We start from the raw sequence: 16,383 nt of genomic DNA on the forward strand, positions 1-16,383 counted from the left end.
GTCTGCCTCTCTGCCTACTTGTGATTTCTGTCTGTCAAATAAATAAATAAAAATTAAAAATAAAATAAAATAGTGTAAAGGTTTTTTTTTATCTTTTAAGAAAATACTGTAAAGGTTTTAAATACTAGATAAACGTAATCATATGTATTCTTCCCCATTTGCTTTTTCTTACCCAAATTGTGTTCCATGTTGACATATTTAGCTAATTCACATTTTCTACTCTGCTCATTTTCATGATTATGTGGTGTTCTATTACATGAATATACCATGATTTACATACGCATTCTCTGATTCAGAGACCTTCAGATTGCTTAGAGCTATTTGTATTACGAACATTGTTGCTGTGAGTTGTCCTGTTATGTGTCCTGGTACATTTGTGTAAGAGGTTCTTTTTTTTTTCCTTTTCTTTTTAATACACTAATTCTTCTTCTTTTTTTTTTTTTTAAAGATTTTATTCATTTATTTGACAGAGAGAGATCCCAAGTAGGCAGAGAGGCAGGCAGAGAAAAGGGGGAAGCAGGTTCCCTGCCGAGCAGAGAGTCCGATGCGGGGCTTGATTGATCACCAGGACCCTGAGACCATGACCTGAGCTGAAGGCAGAGGCTTAACCCACTGAACCACCCAGGCACCCCTGAATTTGTCTGCTTTTTTTAATCCTTGCCAATCTGATGGATATAAAAATAACATTTCCTTATGATTTTTATTTATATTTCCCTGATTACTGGGAAGTATTACATCTTTTCATATTTTTATTGTTTTTTGTTTCTTCTGTGAAGTGCCTCTTTGAGTCTTTTGTTCAGTTTTAAGAAATTCTTCTGGGGCGCTTGGGTGGCTCAGTGGGTTAAAGCCTCTGCCTTCAGCTCAGGTCATGATCCCAGGGTCCTGGGATCGAGCCCCACATCAGGCTCTCTGTTCGGCAGGAAGCCTGCTTCCCCTCCTCTCTCTCTGCCTGCCTCTCTGCCTACTTGTGATCTCTGTCTGTCAAATAAATAAAAATAAATTAAAATATATATATATATATATATTTTTTTTTTTAAGAAATTCTTCCTTGCCTAGGGCCATAAAGATACTTGTCTCTGTTGTCTTAAAGTTTTTAAAATCTCTATCTCACGATCTGACCCTGAGATCATGACCTAAGGCAAAATCAAGAGTGGACTGCTGAACCACCCAGGTGCCCCTACTTTTTTTTTTTTTTTTTAAAGGACTTTATTTATTTATTTGACAGAGACAGCGAGAGAGGGAACACAAGCAGGGGATGTGGGAGAGGGAGAAGCAGGCTTCCCGCTGAGTAGGGAGCGTGATGCGGGGATCCATGCCAGGACACTGGGATCACAACCCTAGCTGACAGCAGACACTTAATGACTGAGCCACCCAGGCGCCCCCCCCTACATTTTATTTATTTATTTATTTATTTTTAAAGATTTTATTTATTTGACAGACAGAGATCACAGTAGGCAGAGAGGCAGGCAGAGAGAGAGGAGGAAGCAGGCTCCCTGCTGAGCAGAAATCCCTATATGGGGCTCGATCCCAGGACCCTGAGATCATGACCTGAACTGAAGGCAGAGGCTTAACCCACTGAGCCACCCAGGTGCCCCCCTACATTTTATTTTTAATAGAAGAATGGCACATAATAAATGGAACCCCAAAATACATGTCATGTCAAATCTGAGCTAAATTAACGCACATGACAAAAGACTTGACCTCTCTCAGGCCATGCATGACACATTAAGTAGGAAAAAAGATACAGATCTTAATATACTAAGCCTATATTACAACTTGGTGTAGTTTTTTTTAACACACCCCTTTCTAAGGATATGTTATAACTTTGTGCCAGGATTTAATGTAGTAACTATTGAAATTTATGATGGCTACAAGGTAAATGATTTCTTCAGGGTTAAGCAGTACATATACATAAGCAGTGGTTCTGTTAATCTTTCTAGGCTACAATTTTTCTTCCCCTTCTTCCTCCTCTTCTCTTCCTCTTCTTCCCCTCCTCTTCCTCCTCCTCCTCCTTCTCCTCCTGCTTCTTTTTCTTCTTTCTTTTTCTTAAAAAACTTTTTATTTTGAGTAGTCTCCAACCCAGTGTGGGACTTGAGCCACAATAGGAGATCACAGATCTTCACTCCACCCTGAGCCAGCCAGGCCCCCCCTCTGGCTACATTTTCTGAATGAAGAGCAATAAAAATAGAAACCAGTAAAAATAGAAACAAAAGGTACAAACATGTAGGACTTAAAACACATAGAATTCATAGATCAAATATTAAAATGTACACCAAAAGTGCAATATATCTAGAAATTAACACTAACAAACTACATATCAGAACCTATAGAATACTGCTTTTGGTGTTTAAGAATATTTGTAGCTTCAAACACACTATTAAACAAAAAAGTATGAAAATGAATACGTTAAATATTAAACTATGTTAGAAAGGGAACAGAATAAATCTGTTATAAATCTGTTATAAATAATAATAATGTAAGAAACTAATAAAGGCAGGAATTCGTGAATTTGAAAAACAGAAGAAAATCTAAAGCTTTGGATTTTGTTGTTATTTTTGAGGGGGGATGAGAAGGAGGCAATAAAAAAATAAAGGGAAAGAAAATACGAAGTATGGAATGAGGAGCGTAGAAAAGACCAGATAGAAAAGAAGTAAAATTACCACAAGGGTGATAATTCACAGGGTACCTTTTGTGCAAATAAATTAGGACCAACCTAAGAAATGGGTAAACATTTCTATTGTTGTTGTTGTTGTTTATTTGACAGAGAGAGAGAGAGATCGCAAGCAGGCAGAGAGAGAGGGAAGCAGGCTCCCACCAAGCAGAGAGTCCGATGTGGAGCTCGATCCCCAGACTCTGAGACCACGACCTGGGTGGAAGGCAGAAGCTTAACCCACTGAGCCACCCAGGTGCCCCTGGGTGAACATTTCTTAAAGGGAAAACATAGTTACCAAAATTAAGTCTAGGGAAGAATCTATATGCACCACTAACTATAAAAGAAATTGAGAAATCGGTGAAAGGCCAGATGCCCGCCTCAAATTGCCAAACCCAGAATTTCATGTTTGACTCCTTTCATGCCTTCACTGAATAGGTAGTACCACTTCTGTCCAGCTGTTTCAGAACTTGAGAAAGAAGGGGACGCTCCTGATTCATTTCTCAAATTCAGAAACACTGCTATCAAAATGTGTTGGAAACAGGGAAGAAAACTATAGTTCAGTCTCATATACATTCAAAACCAGGAATTAAAAATATTAGCTCTAGGACTTAAAATTGAACATGAGCACATTTATCTTTGCTCCCTCCCTCCACTCACTAAATAGTGATAAAGGAATTAAAAAGGAAGTGTCAGGTACACCTGGGTGGCTCAGCTGGTTGAGCGTCCAGCTCTCGGTTTCGGCTTGGGTTATGACTCAGGGTTGTGAGATCAAGCCCCGCATTGGGCTTCGGATAGGTGTGGAGCCTGCCTAAGATTCTCTCTCTCTCTCTCTCTCTCTGCCCCTCCCCATCTCTCACGTGCGCTTGCTCGCTCTCTCTCTCAAAATGAATGAATGAATGAATGAATGAATGAATGAGTGGAAGTGTCAGAATAGGGGAGAACGGGGGCACCTGGGTGGCTCAGTGGGTTAAGCCTCTGCCTTCGGCTCAGGTCATGATCCCAGGGTCCTGGGATCGAGCCCCACATCGGGCTCTCTGCTCTGCAGGGAGCCTGCTTCCTCCTCTCTCTCTGCCTGCCTCTCTGCCTACTTGTGATCTCTGTCGGATAAATAAAGAAAAAATCTTAAAAAAAAAAAAAAAGAATAGGAGAGAACTAGAGGACAAAGAATTAAACCTCGTTTTGTCAGATGGAGTGTGTGAGTGTGTGTGTGTAATGTTTAATAGATAGAGCAAACCAGAGGGAGCTGAAACCAAGCCTCTAAGAGCAGGAGTTAAGGGCGGAGGTAGGTAGGCTGGTAGCAAGAAGAATCATGCTGAGTCATGCCACAGGATTCAGAAAGCTTAGAAATAAGTTCTCTGAGCTCCTTTTATGGGTGGGGTTACAAGTAGAACAGCTGAAAAATGATACAAGGGCCCCCAAGCCACCTCCCAGTTAGAAATGGGGCAGTTTGTTTTCCAAAGAGGCTAAATCAAAGAGCATCTAGACTTGAGGATCTCATACTGCAAACAAGGACCCACTGAGTGGTGAGACTCTTTCTCCACTCCCTTTCTTTGCTCACCTCCCAGAACTTTGTGAGCCCCGTTTGTATTGCCTGAAAAGAGAACAGGAGATTTCTTCTCTGGGAAAACCGACTTAAAAGAGAATACAGAGGGACGCCTGGGTGGCTCAGTTGGTTGGGCAGCTGCCTTTGGCTGAGGGCATGATCTCAGCGTCCTGGGATCGAGTCCCACGTCGGGCTTCTTGCTCGGCAGGGAGCCTGCTTTTCCCTCTGCCTCTGCCTGCCTCTCTGTCTGCCTGTGCTCGCTCTCTCCCCCTCTCTCTGACAAATAAATAAAATCTTAAAAAAAAAAGGTGTTCAGTATTGCTCATCATCAGTAAAAGGCAAATAAAAACCACAATGAAATATTTATCACCTTAAGCTTATTACAATGGCTATTCTCAAAAAGTGATCGATGCTGGCAAGAATGAGAAATGGCAGCCCTTGTGCCGATGGTGGAAATGTAAACTTTGTAGCTGCTTATGGAAGATAGTGTGGAGGGTCCTTTACCAATTAACAGTAGAGCCTCCGTGGTATCTAGCAGTTTCATTTCTGAGCATATATCCATAGGAGGTGAAATCATCATCTCAAAGAGATAACTGATCTCCATTGTTCGCTCCAGGATTATTCACAATAGCTAAGACATTGGTACACATTAAGTGTCTACAAATGATGGATAAAGATGTAAGATTACTTATACACATGCAGGAATATATATTATTCTACATAATATTCCATAAAAAAGGGAATCCTGCCATTTGGGGCAACATATTTTGAGGGCGCACTAAACAAATCAGATGGAAAAAGACAAATACTGTATGATCTCACTTAAATGTAAATCTTAAAAACTGAACTCCTAGAAGCAGAATAGACGGTGGTTGCTAGGGATTGGGGATGGAGGAAGTGGGGACATATGGATCCAAAGGGAACAAACTTCCCAGTTACAAGGTGGATAGGTGCCAGGGATCTCATGTACAGCTTGGTGACTGTGGTTAATACTGGTCTGCATACGCTCAAGCTGCTATGAGAATGGATCTTAAATGTTCTCACCACCACCATAACAACAACAAAATGGTAATTATGGAGGTGAAAGATGTGTTAACCAACCTCATGTAAAGATTTCACAAAATACATATGTGTTTCAAATGATTACATTGTACACCTTAAACTTACACAGTATTACATGTCAGTTATATCTTATTAAAGGTGGGGGGTTAATTTTTCTGAGAGAAAAGAATCTCATCTAGAATTCTTTACCCAGCCAAAGTGTCAGTCACATTTAAAGATAGAATCACATATTCTGGGGCACGCAGGGTTTCACAGTTAACCGTGTCCTTACCCTTCCTCAGGACATATTGGTGGTGTGTCCTTCACTACCAAGAGAGAATTCCAAGAAAGAGAAAGTGTAGGGTTCAGAAGGGGAAGTCCGACAGAGTGTGTCTTAAGAACAGGACAAAGGCTTTCAGAATATGAATATCTACGAGGGAAAAAAATTACTGAACTGTTTGAAAGTATTTGAAAAGAGATTTACAGGGATGCCTGGGTGGCTCAGTGGGTTAAAGCCTCTGCCTTCGGCTCAGGTCACGATCTCAGGGTCCTGGGATCGAGCCCCACATCAGGTTCTCTGCTCAGCAGGGAGCCTGCTTCCTCCTCTCTCTCTGCCTGCCACTCTGCCTACTTGTGATCTCACTCTCTATCAAATAAACAAATAAATCTTTTTTTAAAAATTAAAAAAAATTTTCAGAAAATCCTTGGAAATAAGTAGGTAAACAGTAGATGAAATACTTTAAAAAGTTGGATTATCTGTGGGCACTTCACAAAGAGGGACAAACAGAAGAGGAGGGCAGGGGCGAGGTTGGATGAGTAACCAACAATATCTGCCTTGGCATACACCAGTCTTATTTTTTTACTCTATAAAGGTTATGCAAATCGGTGAAAATATATAATCTAATAGAAAATAATCAAAAGATATACTTAAGTAATTAATAGGACAGATGGTCAGTATTCAAGTAAAAATACTCAACATCCTAAAGATACCGTTTTTTCACCAGTCAGATCTGCAAGAGACTAATAATGCATAATGTTGGCTAGACTGTAGGGAAACAGGAAATCTAACTGTTGCCAATAGTATAATATGTTTGTTTGGGTTTTTTTTTTTTTTAAAGATTTTATTTATTTATTTGACAGATCACAAGTAGGCGGAGAGGCAGGCAGGGCTCGATCCCAGGACCCTGAGATCATTACTTGAGCCGAAGGCAGAGGCTTAACCCACTGAGCCAGCCAGGCACCCAGTAGCATAATATGTTTTAATCAAGTAATACAGCACTAGCAAAGTGTTGAGGGCATGCATGGCTCCTGGCTGTCTCAGTCAGTAGAGCATGTGACTCTTGATCTTTGGGTTGTGAGTCAAACCCCCATGTTGGGTGTAGAACTTTAAAAAATAAAATCTTAGGGGCGCCTGGGTGGCTCAGTGGGTTAAAGCATCTGCCTTCAGCTCAGGTCATGATCCTGGGGTCCTGGGATCGAGTCCTGCTTCGGCCTCTCTGCTCAGCGGGGAGCCTGCTTCCTCCTCTCTCAGCCTGTCTGTCTGCTGTCAAATAAATAAATAAAATCTTTAAAGATAAATAAATAAAAAATTTAAAAATAATAAAATCTTAAAAAAAAGAAAAAAGAAAGCCAGTATGCCTTTTGGCCCCCATCCTATCTCTAAGAACCTACCCTGCCAGAATATTTGCTTGAGTGTACAAGTAGTATATCCCTGTATATACATAGTCCCCCTTTTTCCGAGGGTGTCATGTTCCCAGACTCCCTGTAGATACCTGTACCTGTGGATAGTACTGACCCATATATATACTATGTTTTTCCTGTACATACACACCTATGATAAAGTTTAATTTATAACTTAGGCACAGTAAAAGAGTAGTAATAATAACTAATAATAAAATATGGGGCGCCTGGGTGTCTCAGTCAGTTAAGCTTCCAACTCTTGGATTTGGCTCAGGTCCTGATCTCATGGCTTGTGAGATCAAGTCCCACATCAGTCTCCCCACTCAGCAAGAGTCTGCTTGGACATTCTCTCCCTCTGCCCTTCCCCTGCGTACACACACACTCTCTCAAATAAATAAATCTCTCTCTTTTAAAAAAAAAGGGGGGGGGCGCCTGGGTGGCTCAGTGGGTTAAAGCCTCTGCCATCGGCTCGGGTCATGATCCCAGGGTCCTGGGATCGAGCCCCGCATCGGGCTCTCTGCTCAGCGGGGAGCCTGCTTCCTCCTCTCTCTCTCTGCCTGCCTCTCTGCCTACTTGTGATCTCTGTCTGTCAAATAAATAAATAAAATCTTTAAAATTTTTAAATAAAAAATAATAAAATAATAAAATAAAATAAAATAAAGCTAATAATAAGATAAGACAATTATAGGAGCACCTGGGTGTCTCAGTCAGTTAAGTGTCTAACTCTTGGTTTCAGCTCAGGTCATGATCTCAATGTTGTGGATCAAGCCCTGCATGGGACTCTGCACCGGGCCTGGAGTCAGCTTGAGATTCTCTCTCCTTCAGCCTCTGCCCCTTTGGCTATGTATAGCCCCCCAAAATAGAATAATTATAGCCGGGGCGCCTGGGTGGCTCAGTGGGTTAAAGCCTCTGCCTTCAGCTCAGGTCATGATCCCGGGGTCCTGGGATCAAGCCCTGCATCGGGCTCTCTGCTCAGCCGGGAGCCTGCTTCCTCCTCTCTGTCTGCCTCTCTGCCTACTTGTGATCTCTGTCTGTCAAATAAATAGTCTTAAAAAAAAAAAAAAGAATAATTATAGCTATATACTTTAGTAAAGTTATGTGAATGCGGTCTCAAAACATTTTATTTAAAGATTTCATTTATTTATTTGACACAGAGAGAGGTTACAAGTAGGCAGAGAGGCAGGCAGAGAGAGAGGGGGGAAGCAGGCTCCCAGCAGGGAGCCCTATGTGGGGCTTGATCCCAGGACCCTAAGCTCATGACCCGAGCTGAAGGCAGAGGCTTATTAACCCACTGAGCCACCCAGGCGCCCTCAAAACATTTTATTGTACTGTACTTAACCTTTTTGTGATGATGCAGGATAATAAAATGCCTTTGTGATGGGTTGAAATGAGGTGGGCTCTATGACGTAGCGTTAGGCTCTGCTGACCTTCTGACTATCTATCAGAAGGAGTATCATCTGCTGGATTGAGGCTGATCGCAGGGAACTGAAAGTGCAGAGAAGGTTGGGGGGCAGGGGACTACTGTACAAGGATGTTCACTGTGATATTAGCAAAAATGTGTCCATGACCTATATGACATCAGTAAAATTCTGGTTAAATACATCATAATAAACAGAACTGTCATATCTCCACATCTATAGATCTCTCTTCCTGAGTGGGAGCAGTTACTGCTTTTGGCTAGTGTTAGACAAATGGTCTTTGGTTATGTTGTTAATAATTATCTTATTTCCCTGTCATTCGTTAACTTTCCTATTCTGTTCCTTATTTTAAGATATTTAATGTTGGAGTGATTCTGAGAGTGACTCCAGTCTGTATCTGCCTTAAATTTTGGGTTACAACAGTGGCTCTCATACTTACTTTACTTCAGAAATACTCCCTAGAAGACTTGCCTTTCACCCACTGGCATTCTCCACCCACATGGTGAAAAGAGATAAGAAATGTTCTTCCTCTTTTTTTTTTTTTTCCTTTTAGAAATGCTCTTCTTATTAAGAATGATCAAAATTTAAAAAAAAAAAAAGAATGATCAAAATACAGCTTTCCTAGCTACCTTGTCTTTTTCAAGAATTTCCCTTTTAGCCTAAGAAACAAAAACAAAAACCTTTTCTTTGTTCATTCTCAACCCTTCTTAAAAATCAGATTAATTGAGGGAAGGGAAGTAGATAATACAGTTACGTGTCTTCAAGTTCAAAGGACAGAAAGAGTATTGAAGGAAAGGTCTCCATTCAGCCTTTGGCTACCCACCGCCCTGATCCTGCCCCTGGGACAGCCAGTGCCACTGGTTTCTGTTTGTCCTTCCAGAGATATTCTGTGTATAGAAAAGGAAAGACATAATTTTCCTTTTTTACACAATGTGTTTTCTTCACAGTTTCTTCTGCATTAACTCTGTGAGCTTTTGCCAGCCTCTCTCCCTTGGTGTCATCTAAGAGAGTCTTTGATTTTTTTCTTCTGTTCAGCAGAGCTGCGGTAGCAGTGTAGTAGGACAAAGGGACAGAGGTTTCTGCAAGGTGAAGAGGAAAAGCAGGTCCATCATCCTTCTATTTTTCCTTCCTGAAGCACCCTCGAGACGGGCCAAGACCTGGGATGCTGTTTTTGAATAGAACATGGGCCGCACGTGTAGGTCTGTTCTAGGCATTAGGCTCCAGTGTCTGGATTTCATTCTGTGTCTCTGGCTGCCTCCTTTTCTGAGTCTCCATTGTGGACTCGAGTTGTTTCTTCTCTGAACTGTTTGCTTTTCGGAGTTCCTGTCTTTTCATCCTGCACAGTTAGGCCATGTTCTTTCTTTCCCCAGGATGCTATTTCTATGCTGGTAATTCTACGGAACGTATCTCTAGCCCAGATTTTTCTCCTGAGCTTCAGACCCAAATACCATGTACTCTGACTGGCCTCAAGCGCCCTCACACTGCACGTCCAGAAGCAGCTCCGTCTGCCTTGCTGCAGCCTGTCATGTCTTCTCTGTCTCACAGTGGCACGTGGACCCACATAGGGGTATCCACGCCCACTCAGCCTCCCTCTTCTTTACTCTCTGATTGTTTCCTTACTGTGTCTCCTTTTCTTTATCCAAGACTGCTGGTAATTACCCACAAATCTTAGATTTATAGCATGACTATTTTCTATGCAAGAAGAGGGTGGTCATTATGTTTGCTTCATTATTTCTGACATAAGTTGTCATTCAGCCTGTCACTCTGCTGCCATGAAAGCACAGGCTTTCACCGTCACAGCCTGTTCCTTCTTGTACCTGTTATGTATCTGGAGAGGGGAGTCTGAATACTTTCACCATCCTGATTTAGATCACAGTCTTATGTGACCTCCCTTCCCCACCCTCCGTGTTCTTTTTTATGTGCTCACTTTACTTTTCCTTTGCTTGTTAAATTGTCTTTTTCCAAAGATAACTCCTGGGAATTCCAAGTCCTGCTTGTTGGGACATCTCTTCAGTCTATGGTACTGTACATTTGGGGTCCTTGGTATTCTGATCACCAGGATCCCCGATCTCTGCCTTCGAACATGTTTGTTCTCCTCCTGGATACCGGTTCCTAGAGGACTTGAAGATGTTGGGAGGTTGCAAATTGGTCAGCGAATTGAGAATTTTTGCACTTCAAATAGTTGTGTTCTTTCGTTTTGTTTTTTATAACTAGCATCTGCATAAGATTGAAAAAGAATGCAGAGAAGTAAGTTGAATTAAGATAGGGTCTCGTTAAGTGTCCTTTTATAATAACAAAACTTGAAAAAAATATACGTTGTATAATCCCAATAGGGACTTCCTAAAATTTCATGCTTTCTCTTCAGTAAGTTATTTCTGTCCAAATTTAACTGTCTTCAGCTATGGTTCACAGTTGATACAATTACATGAAATCTCTGGCGTGTTTTTGTGGGGTTTTTGTTTGAGTGTTTTTTTTTCCTCCATCTTCCCCAGAATCTCTGACATTTTTATCACTTACATGCAGATTGTCAACTTCTAAAAATTGTGCCAGTGCCCATCTGTTGCTCTGGGATTTTCTGAACCAGCAGTTTATAATCTTATCAGTGATTTTACTTTTAAATTTCAAAGGCAGCTACATGGCATCATGAGATGAGCGTGGACCTTGGAATCCTGGCTCCAGCACCTACTAACCGGGAGTCCTTGGACATGTTTCTCAACTTGCTCAGTTCTCCTTCATGTCCACTGGACCTGATCAGAGTCGCTGGACAGAGTTGTGAACATTAGGTTATATCATAGGTGGAAGCATCTAGCCTTGTGCTTCAGACACAGCGGATACCTCGTAGCTCTTGGCTTCTTGCTTCCTCTCCACCTCCTTGATTAACTTGCTATAGATTTATTAACTCATTTCTGCTTGAAACAGTTCTGATAGCAGCAAATATGTAAAGTTATTTGGTAATATCCTGACACTATCCTACTAGGGAATCTGTGGGTATTCTTCCTGCCTCCAGAATTAAGCTCATGCGACCCAGCCCTCTGTCTGGTACCGTTTACCTTTCCTCTGGGATTTCACAGCATGTGCCTTGGTGTAACTCATGGGTTGTCTGCAGTATTTTAGTTTCCAACTGCTCTCTAACACATTACCCCAAAACTGAGCAACTGAAACAAAACCATTTGTTACCTTGAAGTTCTATGAGTCGTGTGTTTGGGAGTGATGGCACAGATGCTGTCAAGAAATTTTGGGTAAGAGCCATAGCTGCAGGTATCTGAAGACTTGATTAGGCTGGTGGGTCAGCTTCCAGAAGGGCCCTCTAACCTGGCTCTGTTGAGGGGCTGTAGTTCCTCACCAGCTGTGGGCATGAAGAGGCCTCAGTACCTTGCCATCTGGCGTCTGTCCATCGAGGTGTTTAATGCCCCCACAACACACAAGCAAGTGATCTCTGAGAGCATGGAGGGGGCCCCAGTATCTAGTCATTTTCAGTGAGTCACTCACTAAGTGCGCCCCACACTCAGAAGAGAGGGATATGAACTTCTACCTTTGGCAGAGAGGATTGTCGAAGAATTTGTGGACGTATTTTAAAACCACCATACCTAGGGTGCTTGCTCTAAGTAAGATTCTTCGTCCCACTTCAGATCTAGCAAGAGGTAGGGCCCAGGGACCTGGAGTTTGCATAGACACTCATGATTCTGATGTCGGTAGCCTGAAACCCACACTCCGAAATGTGCTTTTCTGCCAGACGGATCACTTGGTCTTTCTTAAATAAATGGTCTTAATTAGCCACAACCACATATACAAAGCACACATAGCTCGTTTTTTTTACTGTGGACATCGTTTGGAGTCTTGCATGAATCTGGTTACGTCCAGTGGTGCCTGCTAACCCAAATTAAAGTGAGCTCTGCCTTTCTTGAATTCCTGTAATATTTTATGTTTTCCCGCTGTGTGGCTCTGATTACTGTGTTTCAGTGCTGCATTGCTAGTAGGGATTTAAAAATGATTGCCTTCATTTGACCTGCTCTCCTGCCAGCAGAATTATGACAACTCTGCACCTAGCATTCTGGTACTCGGGATTTAAAAGCAGTGTGGTCATTAGAATGCTAAGGAGGCCGGTTCAAACCATACTTCTTGGTAGTTAGTACTTTCATAAAGGCATTTGTCAAACAAAGGAGTTCCTGTTGTGTGCCAGGCCTGGTTTCAAGTATCCGGTAGTGAAAGGAGGCCAGTTGCCTTTCCCCAGCCCACGTGGGTGACAAGGCAGCAATGAACAGGTTCACCGGAATGTATCTTTATACTTGAAAGACATTCTGGAGAAGAAGCAAACAGACCACTATGATACAAAACAAGGGAGATTTTCTTAGATAAGATTTTCAGAGAAATCTGCTGGAGACTTCAAGGACAGAACGGAGAAAAGACTCGAAGGGAGGAAGCAGTTCAAATGTTTTGATACCTGAGAGGAATCAGGGTGGCTGGAAGAGCCTGGCTGGAGCTCGTGTTGCAGGGATAGTAGAAGTCGCCATGGCTGTAGTCGGAGTTTTACACTAAATACAGGGTCCTAACTTGTGTTGGTATTGTATCCAGCTTGGAACTCTCCTGCTTTAGCAGTTGTGGGAATAACTGGGAGATTCAGATTATAAGCTACAAATTCAACTATAATGAATTGGAAGACAGGGTTCCTGTGTTGGCTTGACGGAGGGAAACTAAGAACTCAAGCCTGAGTGGTGGTCAGGGTAGCTGTCTTCTCATCTCAGAACACAAAACGTGGGAATGACCACCACAGCAACAGGAGATATTTGTGTGGGAATAAAAGTGCTTCAGCCTTTAGAGATGATCCACTATTCAGGAAAGGAATCTTACTCATCTGACTCCATGTGTTTAAGCTCTGAGCTCAGTTTAGAGCTCAGATGGGTCCATGTCCATCTCCATGCTCTTAGTTGTGAAGTATTGATTCAGTTCTAAGTTAGATGTGATAGACGGGACAAGTGCAGTAAACCTGTGATTTCTCCCCAGATTTCTTCCCACATAGCCAGCTTCTCCTTCTCCCTCCAAGTTCTTCCCAGCCCATACCTCCCAGCAGTTATATATGCTGGTTGTTGGCAGACTTTGGTTCTGGCCCAGTTCCCCACGGAAAGAGAGCAGGACCTTGGGAGATCTTTTCCTCGCCTTTCCTGGTTTCCACTTGTCTGCAAGAGGATTGGATAAGATGACCTCTAAAATTGTTCTTTTCTGAGATCTTCTGATACTAGCCTAGGCCATAACACCACAACTCTCTTCTGAATTCACAGCACATGTTTAATCAACAAAGTTTAATATTTCTCCTTATTCTCTGTGATGGTTTGGCAGCTCCACCAGTCTTACCTGGATGGTTTTTCTTATGGCATCCTCTAGGTTCGTTGGTGTGGCAGCATTCGGCTGATGAAGTGATGGGGCTGAACTCGGGTGGGACAGTGGGTCTTTCCCTGCATGTACTCTTTCATCCTCAAAGTGGCCAAACTGGCCTCCTCATATCATGGCATCTTTATTCCAAGAGAGCAAGTGCTGGATACGCAAGCATTGATCCACTCACTCTCTTCTTGTTTTCAAATTTGATAATGTCCCATTGGCCAGAGCAAGTCACCCAGCTTATACCAAAGTGTAAACATGCAAGGCAGAACTCATTAGGACCATAATTGAACCGTCTGCCACAGCTGCCGTGCTGAATTACCTGTCTTCTCCAACAAGGATTTCCCACAGTGGTTTTGTTCAAAATCTTCTCATAGAATTACTTGGAATCATCAGTTCTAACACAGTCACGAAGTAGTTCCTCAGGACTGTACACATTTGGATTTGCAATGATATATTGAATCAGACTGAGTTTAATCACAAGGTATTCTTGGCTAAATCCGATCTTACATGTTCAAGATAGCAAAATGTAATTCAGGTTGTGGTATCCTCCTCCTCTGCAACTTCTGCTTTTCCCGGAGCCAAAACTGAAGTCTGTATAGCTGCTCTGGACTTGCATGCTCACGTCAGATGTAGACTGTTGAACACTCTCAGTGAGGCAGTTGTCTAAGAGAAGGTTTAAATTTATGTTGCAACAGTGGAGTAGAATGTTTAATAACCTGTGTTGGGGAACTATGTGTTTGTTTTTTAGCTCTTCAGAGAAGTAAGAATAATGAAGATTTTAAATCATCCAAACATAGGTATTTTCTGCTTTCTTAAATATTTTTGGGTCTAAATGCATTCCATTTGGGGTCTCAACCTATTTGCCAAGAGTGATAGGAGAGTCCTTCCCCCCTCCTAGCCCAGGTATACTTTTCATAAAATATTTATTTATATAAATTGTTTATCATTTGTATTAACTTTTTGCGATTACTAAAGGCAGGTTAAAACCTTAGGTATGAAACTCTTGAATTTAAAGTTTTAATGCAGTAGAAACTCTAATCAGATCATAACTTTCCAAGTTTTAGTGCATATTAGAAAGTAATTTTATTTAATTCATATATGGGAAAAGAAATTAAATCAGAGTTAAGATTTTCAGACGTATAACAGGTTTTGCTGTGGCAGTGTTCTTAAGAAATTACTTGTCCATTGAATCATATTTTAAAAGATATAGGACACCTGCTATCTAATGGAATTTTTTTAGGAATTGTTTTATACAGCACAGATTTGCTTCATGTGCCCTCTGTGTGCATAGTTCAGTGCTAGGTTCGATGAGGTAGGTTTAAAGGAAGGGTATAGGGTGCCTGGCTGGTTCAGTCAGTAGAGCAGGTGACTGTTGATCTCAGGGTCATGAGTTCAAGCCCCAAGTTGGGTGTTAAGCCTACTTAAAAATAAGTAAGTAAGGATGAGGAAGGGTCATCATGTCCTGCTCTCATCGTAATCATAGGAGCAAAGTGAAACTGCGCAAATTACTTAGTATTTTGTATATTCGTCTCAGTGAAAATGTTTGATCCCATACATAACATAGTAGAGCTCTTTTATGGTTTTATTTATTTATTTAACAGAGGGAGAGAATTCACAAGTAGGCAGAGAGGCAGGCGGGGCAGGGGGTTGGGGAAGCAAGCTTCCCTCTGAGCAGAAAGCCCAATGTGGGGCTTGATCCTAGGACCCTGAGATCATGACCTGAGCCGAAGGTAGAGGCTTAACCCACTGAGCCACCCAGGTTTCCCTAGAGCTCTTTTTGAATAATCTGGGTTTTTTTTTACACAGTGATAGCTCCTACAATCTAAAATATTATTTCAAGAATGAAGTAGCTATGAAGACAGGCACTTTTACCAGTTTAGTATCAAAATCAGTTCTAGAAAGTGGGGGGCACGAATTGATGTTATGGGTATCATATCAAGAATTCTTAAGGCAAAAAAAAAAAAGAATTCTTAAGGCACAAGAATAAAAGATAAAATGGAGACACAAGCTACTTCATCAGGTCTAAGCCACATCATTTAAAAGACATTATTTTACATGCTACTAAGGAAAAAATTATGCCAAGCTGTCATCTTATTCTTAGTGATATTAGTTAAAATGTGAAAAAATTTAATCTTAGAATCAGTGAAATACAATGTTTGGAGAAAAGTAACAAGGAATATAATCATGGGAAGAAAACCTTTCTTCACTTTTCATTTCAGCCCTGGGGGTTACCTGGCTAATTCTTGGTTTCAGATTCCAGGTTTTCACCAAATAACCAATCACTGCATCCTAGAACTAGCCTACTTACACGTAGTTATTTTGTTCTTTAGTTAGGTTGTGCCCTGCTTAGAGTTCTCTCTACTTACTCCCAAATAGCATATCTTTGATAATAATTTAATAATTCTAATTTAATAATTTAATAATTCTAATAATTTAAATTTCTGTTAGATTCAGATAGTTTTTCCAGAAGACCCAATATCTGTGTTGGAATTTTAGAAAAGTTTTATTTGTATGTTGATGGTTTACCAGCATATATGCCTTAAATTTCTTTAAATCATTTTTCCCGTCAACCTGAACATATTATTTTAGAAATGATATGATAGTTTTATTCATCAGTTCAACAAACATATATTACTTACTGTATAAGGCACTTAATTTGGTCTGATACTCTA

The 16,383-nt window shown here is 41.3% G+C and overlaps 1 protein-coding gene across 7 annotated transcripts in view; it reads left to right on the forward strand.

The window, feature by feature from the left end:
* Positions 1-16,383, forward strand: part of MARK3 (microtubule affinity regulating kinase 3) — a 120,788-nt gene that overhangs the window by 62,317 nt on the left and 42,088 nt on the right. For all 7 annotated transcript variants that reach the window (XM_032345408.1, XM_032345401.1, XM_032345404.1 and 4 more), the window contains exon 4: positions 14,460-14,508. In XM_032345408.1, the coding sequence (XP_032201299.1) occupies positions 14,460-14,508 (49 nt within the window). The remainder of the gene's footprint in view (positions 1-14,459; positions 14,509-16,383) is intronic.

Source organism: Mustela erminea, chromosome 5 (assembly GCF_009829155.1).
Source record: "Mustela erminea isolate mMusErm1 chromosome 5, mMusErm1.Pri, whole genome shotgun sequence".
Lineage (NCBI taxonomy): Eukaryota > Metazoa > Chordata > Mammalia > Carnivora > Mustelidae > Mustela > Mustela erminea.